Source organism: Mixophyes fleayi, chromosome 5 (genome assembly GCF_038048845.1).
Source record: "Mixophyes fleayi isolate aMixFle1 chromosome 5, aMixFle1.hap1, whole genome shotgun sequence".
NCBI classification, from domain to species: Eukaryota; Metazoa; Chordata; class Amphibia; order Anura; family Limnodynastidae; genus Mixophyes; species Mixophyes fleayi.
Window position 1 is genome coordinate 243,707,962 of NC_134406.1, and position 9,349 is coordinate 243,717,310.

At 38.2% G+C, this 9,349-nt stretch overlaps 1 protein-coding gene across 1 annotated transcript in view; it reads right to left on the reverse strand.

The window, feature by feature from the left end:
- TMEM64 (transmembrane protein 64) overlaps positions 1-9,349 on the reverse strand; it is a 41,246-nt gene that overhangs the window by 6,497 nt on the left and 25,400 nt on the right. The window contains exon 2 of the mRNA XM_075213768.1: positions 1,744-1,899. Coding sequence (XP_075069869.1) covers positions 1,744-1,899 — 156 coding nt within the window. The remainder of the gene's footprint in view (positions 1-1,743; positions 1,900-9,349) is intronic.

The following is a 9,349-nucleotide window of genomic DNA, read 5'->3' on the forward strand; positions in this document are numbered from 1 at the left end:
CACGCCAATGATTTTAAATTGTTAGTTCTGCTCTATGAGGTATAACTCTCCATTAACCTGCTCCTACCTTCCATCTCCTAAGCAGTGTCTTTCCTAGCAGGCCTTGAATCTTAACGTATTAACATAGTGCCAATCTGTTACATTTCTTTTGGGATCAATTTGAAGGTTGCTTAACCGATGCCGCAATATCAAGTAAGGCTACTAATAAAAATAATCCAATATGAAAGTTAAATAAAGAAAGTGATATAGAAATTAAATTGAAATATATACTATGTAACGCGCCTTATCTGTATATTTGGTACATATGAATGTATTACACTAATCAATTGAACAAAGTCCTGTTGAATAAACGAGAAATGCCAAAATAGTGCGTGTTTGAGATGTGTGTAAATGCACGTTTTGAAGTTGGTTACATATGCAAAGAAAATTACAATAGGTGCTAAAAGCTTAATGCAATACATCTTAAAAAAAAAAAGTCTATGCAAACAAAGGTCAACTTTGCAATGATTAAAAATTGTTTAGGTGAAATTTAATCTAAGGTAACAGGTTATTTTCATTGTATTTTAGGACCAACAAATAAGAGACCAAAACAAACATCTATTATAAAATCTCCAGGTGTTATGTGCATGCAAGTGATTGGTGGAAATTGGGTGCTCATGTGCAACATATTACCCCAACCCAGGCCCGGCGCTCCCATTAGGCAAGGTTAGGCAATTGCCTAGGGCGCCGGGCGCCTCCAAATTAAAAAAAAAAACCGGAAATCCACGGGGAGGAGAGGAGGGAAGGGGCTATGAATCTTACCTGCATGAAGCTGCTCCTCTCTGCTCTGTCTTCTCCCCTCCGCTCACTGACAGTGACAGGCCGTGATGATATCATCACGGCCCGACAGTGTCTGTGAGTGGAGGGGAGAAGACAGAGCAGAGAGGAGCAGCTTCATGCAGGTAAGTTAAAGAAAGACATGGGATGGGGAGGGGAGGGGAGCTGAGGGGAGGGAAGCGCAGCGGCGATTTTTAAAGGGGGGGGGGTGGCGATTTTTAAAGGGGGGGGGGGGCGGCGATTTTCACACTGTGCCTAGGGCGCCAAGGACCCTAGCACCGGCGCTGGCCCAACCTACACATAACTTTTCATACAGATGAACAGAACCTATTTTTGTATGTACTTTACTACTCATATTGTCAGCTATGTTTTCCTGTTCACCAAGGTGGTACAACCTCCCCAAGTGTAATATACTCCATTGAAACACTGAAAGTTGGAGCAAGCATGCAGTCATTGCGAATGTCATTTAACTCTAGTTTCTTTGTCTAACCAGCAACACCCAGGAGCAAAGTTCAGAGCAACCTGTACATAACACAGAGTCACAATACACCTGGATTACTACAACATGCCCAGGCTTATAAACTACTACCCAATGAACTGTAAGCAAAAAAAAATGTTTTAAAATGTCTATTTAAGTTATTACAAACAGAACAAGGCTGTCTTGGTAAGTCATTTCTTATTGTGAGTTTGACAATGCCCACAAGAGGCTTTAATGACTATTTTGTAAAAGCCAACCCCATGGTAAACCTGGCTGCCTCTGCAAATTCTCAGAAGTGTATAGATCTTAGTTCCCGATTCTTTATTTTAGACCCACAAAACGATGCAAAAGAAACATTGGTCAATCACGAATGTAAATCACTATTTTATAGCCTCTTAAATTGATGGTGTTTTTTTTTTTCATGTTATTTAAACGACTGTGAATATTACCTGCAAGCTGAATATAAAGTATCCACTAACACTTTGCTCTGCAATGACATCCTCCATTGTACGTAATGTTGTTCCCAAGTAGGAATTCAATAGCTGGGTTGGGAAGAGGCCAACTGAAGAAGCGACAAGATAGTTGGGTAACGATAGATCTGTAATCTAAAAATCAGATCAGGTTAGTGACACGTCAAGTTCTATGAATCGCAAGTTTAAAGTCCTAGTACAATCAAAGACAAACATTAATATACAGTCTATACATTTTCCATGTTAATTCCCTTTTTTCCATTCCAGCCTTTTTTTTTTTTAATGCTATATAAAAGTTATAAAAGGTGAATTTATTATTAAAGAATAAAACATGATAGTATATTGCATTGTTTAAAATCCTTTGGAATATTACAATTGAAATAGAAAGTTACATATTTTAAATTGTTGAAAGATTGACATCCGTGTTCTCCCCAGAACATTTTTCCAGCCAGGTACAATTAAGAAGTAGCCGGGTGGGGGCAGTTGTAATACTTTGCAATAATATTGAAAAATGTTGGAGGTTGTTGACCACACCTGCCAGGACTGGAAAGACTGGTGGTCAGTGGTCAAACACACACTGCTGGCTGTAGTGCCTGTTCTAATAGGAGAAACAATGGTTTATTCGATTATAAGTGGAGCACCCAGGAAATAGGTGCTGGGGAGAACAGTGGAAATGTATGATAATGAACACAGCAATCGGGAATTAAACACTGAAGCATTACCTGGATGAAAATCAATGTTAAAAAATCAACTTCTGAATTTAAACATAAAAATATGCACAATTTGAAATTTATAAATAAAAAGGTTTCATTGGTAGCTGACTGAATGGACTTTTAGGATCATCGTAGCTTGCTTATAACACATGTTAAATAATTAAAGAGCTATGTGATTGGCTGTTGGATGTTTTGTTTATTATGCATTTGGGGGGTGGGAAAAACACCGACAGAATACAGGGAAACGCATCAAATGATATCAATAAGTTTTTGTTATATTCTTTATTTAAATGGTCAATAATAGACAATTGTACATAGAAATGAATATAGAAAATATTTGTCGTAGAACAATATTTATATTTCTTTCGGTCCAAAATAAAAATAAATATAAAATATGAAATTAAATTAAGAATTAAAGTACATATAGGAAAGTTTGATGATGAGACCCAGGGGGAGGTGGGTGGTGAGATAATAGTTGGGGGGAGGGTGGGGGGTAATACATCCTGGGTTTTGTGGCTGAAGAATTTTAAAGGGCTTGGAGGAATTTTGGTAGTATAAATTTTGAATGCACTATGGGGTATTACAGAAAAGAGAGAAAGTCCAAGCAGGTGAGGATCAACCTGTGTTCTGTGTTTCAGCAAAAATCCAGTGTCCACACTTTGCCAAAAACATGTTCTCTACCTTGGAGGTAGTATGTAACTTCTTTCTCATTGAGGCTATATGCCAGTTGAGATTTTTAAGGACTGACAGTGAGGATTTTTGTTCAAATATTTAGTTTCAATATCCAACCAAGAAAAAAACATTTGTTAAATGGGAGGCCAGATAGTATAAATGGATACCAAGGTAGAGTCTTCCACCTCTTATTATGGATTTTCTAAAGATTGATGTTTAGATCCTTGGGTGTCTACCATTCCATCCAAATCTTATTAAAATCTTATTATTTTTGGATATTTTCAAAAAGATTGAGTATAGGAATTTTACTGGGAAGGTTTGAAATAGATAATGCTACTTTAGAATAATGTTCATTTTACAGCTATGATCTTGTCCAGCCATGATATTAAAAGGGAGCACTGTTTGTCAGGTGAGCCAGAATAATAATAATAACAATAATAATAATAAATAATAATAATCCAGGCTGTTGGGTCAGAGTATAAAGCAAGTATGAATCTCAAAAAGATTTTGGGGGGTATATTTACTAAACTGTGGGTTTGAAAAAGTAGAGATGTTGCCTATAGCAACCAATCAGATTCTAGCTGCCATTTTGTAGACTGTACTAAACAAATAACTAGAATCTGACTGGTTGCTATAGGCAACATCTCCATTTTTTTAAACCCGCAGTTTAGTAAATATACCCCCGGATGTCAATAAGATCTTAGCAACAGTGGAATTTTTATGTATTGGTTGTAAACAAACCAACGTTACTCTCCGGCTTTGTCCATATGGTAAGTGATTTACATTATCTGGAGACCTGTCTATTTTGCATCTACACCCCTGCTACTATCTCCACGGTTATTAACGGTGCTAGTTATCCATGGAGATAAAACAGCAGCTTGACTATCTGCTTAAACTACCAATGAATGGAGCAAAAATCGGAGCCACAGAGATTGGCTCCAAGATCAACATCTCTGCTTGATAATAGTCATCTGAGATGGATCACCAGATTGGCACTACCTGCTTACATCACTGCTGTGAGTAGCTGCTGGGTACATTGTTCCCTAGATAACCCCAACTGATATATGCAAGTGGAACAGATGTACTGGCTACTAGGACAACTGACAAGTTCCTTCTATAACAACAACCCGCAGGCTAAAACCAAGATGATCAAATATGTTCCATTCTTGATTCTTAAATGGTTATATCTCTGCTTTATACAAATAAAAGGAAAAGCAGAATGGACACTTTGTTCCATGTTTGGAATTGGTGAGTGTTATTGTTACATTTGAAAAGGGAACAAAATATGTTAGTTTATACAAATTATCACACATTGGAATATCATTAGAAGTATGATAATGTTTTTGTGGTATAGTTAGTCTACTGTATACAATTTTATAGTATTTATTTTCTGGATTATTATATATATATACACACACACTATACATTTTCAAGGAACACGCACGTCTCTCTGTATTGGCTTCCTGTCTCTTTCCCCAGGTAATGAGACACACAATACAAACCGACACACCCTTTTATATACACCTTGCTGCTGTAGCTGCTAATTAGCCTGCTGCTGGCCTCAGGAATTGAGCTCATCCTCTCTACATTCACTTCAGGGAACCCTTCAACTAGCTTTTACTAGAGCCAAGCCTTTTAGAAATCGGTCTTTTCATCACACTACACAATCAACCTGAGAATATAATAGAAACCTGGGACACAGAGAAGATTACATAATGTTACTATGACAATAAATATATATGCTGGGAACATTATAAGTATGTACAACTATAAATATATTTATCATCTAGGAATACAACTGTAAAGCACTACAGAATTCTGCTGGCGCTATATAAATAAATGTTGATGAGGATACTGTACATTAAAATAGATTGGCATTATATTTGTGCCTTGTTTCCGGAATCCTATTGAAACATGAAATAGAATTATTACGGTTTGTACTAGAGAAAAACTATCAAAAAGGTAAACTCTGTGGGCCATTTGTCAGACAATAAATACTCTTCCACATAATGTATAATTTGTGGTATGGAGGTATTATTCAAACTCTGGGCATCTATGCTACCTAAAAACAAAAACAACAACAAAAAAGTACCATAAAGTTGTCCAATACACTTTTAAATAGTCTTTAAGAAATCTTGAGTGTCTCTAAGGCACGTGAGAATCCTCCTTACAATATCTTGGATGTATTGACCTAACAATATAGCGACTGACTGGAGCTGTAAAGCAGGATCATACATAACTTGTCGACCTGGAAAAAAATGTTGGTAAGAGAATACAGAATCGGGACAAATGGATGGTCATAATCAAAACATCATGTTGTGCTTTTGCAATAACCCCATCTAAGAGGCCCGATTCAATATACTCATCAATAAACTTTTGATCGGGAGAAAAATTGCAATAATGCTTCTAAACATGAGATGTCTACATGCTTCCTGAATATATTTATCCTATGGTACCGCCACTATCCATCACACTGTTCTTGTTCAATGTTTTAAAAAAACAAAAAAAAAAAAAAAAAACAACAATTTTGCTTCTGCCATATTATACACCTCTTTATTGTCTGCAGAATAGATGCTATTGACCTAATTAAGAATCATATTCGAAAAGGTAGCAAAAAAATGATTCATAACCAAAAGTTAAAGTTACTTTTAAACTGTAACACGGTTGGGCTGCTGTTGGCCACAACCTTATCAGCAAGAAGATCAGAACAAGATTCAGAACACATTTAAAGCAGTACACCTAGAAAATGAAAATATTAAATATATATATGGCGGACCAAAACCCCAAACTTTTCTTAGTCAAACATCTCATCTTCCCAAAAAGGTTCTTGTGGAGATATTAAGCAGCGCTGGCAAACAGATTTTTTTTTTTGGCGATAGCCCCTTCCTCTCAAACCACTGCCTACCTTATGGGGGCTGCGCCTGGTCTCTGGAGTCCACCTATCACTGCCCACCTCAAGCGGCACATCTCCAATCATGAGCCAGCAGGCGGCAGCTAACAGCTAATCAGAAGCTGTTGGGTACGGCCATGGTGCGCTGTTTAGTGTGGTCACGTGAGATTTTAACATCTCACAAAACCACACTAAGTAGACAGACCGCGTCCACACTTCAAGAAAGAAGAATCACTGAAACGGCGTGACAGAAGAGGACCCTTTGGAGACCAAGGGCTAGATTTACTATGCTGCGGGTTTGAAAAAGTGGGGATGTTGCCTATAGTAACCAATCAGATTCTAGCTTTTATTTATTTAGTACCTTCTACAAAATGACAGCTAGAATCTGATTGGTTGCTATAGGCAACATCCCCACTTTTTCAAACCCGCAGCTTAGTAAATCTAGCCCCAAGTCCCCTATTTATTAATCTGTAGTGATAATAATTTTCTATTGCCACTTATCACATACTCGGCTAACCGGTGATATTGGCTGGACTGGCAAGGCTTCAGTTACCACTTTACCACACCAGTGCCCAGGGATATGCGCAAGACTTGGTCTTTCAGTTCTTTTCTTTTTTTTAAACTATAAAATAGATGAGTAGGATTAAAAAAAATAAAATAAAATGTCCCATTAGAAGAAAAAGCTGTATTTAAATAATAAGGCATTATTTCAATTCATTATATTCTGCTATTGCCACCCTGAGATGGCGGCAGGAGTATTCCGGCGATTCCTGTGTAAATAAGGGAAAACCGGAGAATCATATCGCCAGCGGGGCTCACCTCTGGCGCTAGCATCGCTATCACTAGCGTTTACCCCTTATATTGGGCTTTTATCCCTTAGATAAATAGGCCCGAAAGAAATAACTGGTAGATTTTAAACAGAAAATAAAAGACGTGTGTACTGCAGATATCAGGTGTACTGAAAGCACAGGTGTTCGTGCAGGATTTCCCTTGTGGACTGTCGCAATTAAAGACCAATCAGCTGGGTTTCAGAGGAATGCGATACCTATAAAAGCAGTGGCGGTGCAGCAAAAGGGTGGAGCTTAGTTAAAAAAAGGTGGGGCTTATTAGAAGAAATGCGGCTCTATATTCAGAGTGGATAAGTAACCCTTGTGAGAGAAGAAAAGTCACGGCTGATCAGGCAGTAGTCCTAGGTCAGGGCTGAAACATGCAAGGTACTAACAGGGCACAGATATATAACAATCAGTACAGTATTTTTTAGCCATTAATTGTTTGCGGAACTGTTTTTACACAGAATTTCTGTGCAATCATATTTATAACGGTCTCCCGTATCTCCAAAGATAAAAAAAATCGGTAACAAGAGGGACCTTCAATTGAAGTTCAGACAACTTAAGCAACCAAGGAGTATATTTACTAAACTGCGGGTTTGAAGAAGTGGAGATGTTGCCTATAGCAACCAATTAGGCTCTAGCTGTCAATTAATTGGTGCATTATACAAAATTACAGCTAGAATCTGATTGGTTGCTATAGGCAACATCTCCACTTCTTCAAACCCGCAGTTTAGTAAATCTAGCCCCAGTCTTTCCATTTTTTTTTTTTAAAAAATAATTAATAAAAATGTTTTTTTCTGTTCTTTTACCGCACAATTCTGCAATATGATTGCAAGGAAAGTATGTGTGGGAATGTGTGGTCGGAGGGGAGTGAATAATATAATAAATATAAAATAACTTTATTTTAGCTGTATTTCTCCTCTACAAAAAAAAAAAAATCTAAAAATAAAATCTACTGAAAAATCTTGTACATAACACTAAGCATCCTGGAAACGTATTTATACATACGTGGAAGATGTAGAGGTTTCTTTTACATGAGTGCGATTCACTTCCTGCAACCAAATAATTGGCTCACTACACGACATCTGTGTTGGCAACGAGTACACTTTAATATACCCATTTACAATTATGTCTGAGTGCAAGGCCTTATTCAGCACAGCATGTGTTCTTTAGGAAAGCTCTCTCTCAGATGTACATGCGTGGATGAAAATGTAGAAGTGACTTTGCGTATAGCATATTGTAAACAAAAATTCTAAATATTTTTCCACGTTAACTTGTATTTACTTCATGGCCTCGGACCATGGTTTTGTTATTATATATAGCAATCAAGTAAGAAGGAGCAAGAATTTATAGCAATCCAAATTCATGACAAGAAAGATGGCCTTACCAGTAACAATTCACGGGGCCTATATATGAAGAAGCACATTCCTGCCCTGTAAAGTATCTGCTGATCGCATAGACAAGAGATGCATTTTCTGATCAATTTATGATCCTAGTCATGCTGGGACACAAGGGAAGCTTTTCGGAGCTTAATAAATTGATTCCAGTTTCTGGTATTTAGGGTTAGTTTGGTAACAGCCGCTTCCTCATTATTGAAATCAATAAATGTTTGACAAATAGGCCCTTTTTTGAGAGGATAGAAAGAATGTTCACGGAGGTTCCCTTCCATCATGAACACACAGCTAAACAGATAAATCATACTTGCCTACTTTGGGCAAGTTCTTTCCGGGAAGGGGTGTGGCGGGAGGACAGGAGGGGACGGGACTCGGACAAACGCGCCATTCTGTCCCCGCCCCCTGCAGCGGAAATGCCATTTTGACGCAGGACGGGCCTAAATGACTCGATTCACCGCAAATCGCGTCATTTTGTGACGGCACTAGCGGGATGCGGGAGATCGGTCAGCTCTCCCGGGAGTCCTTGAGACGGACCCAAATTTCGGGAGTCTCCCGGACATTCCAGGAGAGTTGGCAAGTATGAGTTCACACTGGTAACTGCCATCAAAGCTATTATAAGATATATTAGAACGCAAAGACAACAGTTGGATACAGAGGCGGCCAGAGGCCTTTTTCCAACCACACAATTATACAACAGTGAATGGGAAACAGAGAAATACACTTTGCAACTATAGCTACACCTGCCATGATGCGCCATAGGACACAACATGTTCTTGAGGTCTGAAGCAGCGTTGGAAAACGCTAAGTTTACCTATGAAAACAGTGGATAAAACAAGGTAATAAATTAACCATGCTGTGATTACAAGTTTCTGTAGCACAAGTCTGTGGCAATTCGTGGTTACTACAACAGTGGTCAGGAGAACAAGAATGAAGCCAATGAGAGTATGGATCCATTAAACCATTGGCATATTGGCTACAGGAACATGGGGGGAGATAGAAATCACTTGTAAGAAATCAGTGGAGTATACGAAACGAACAGACATTGAAGTGCTTGTACATGGAGAGGGTCAGGTCTCATTACTGCAG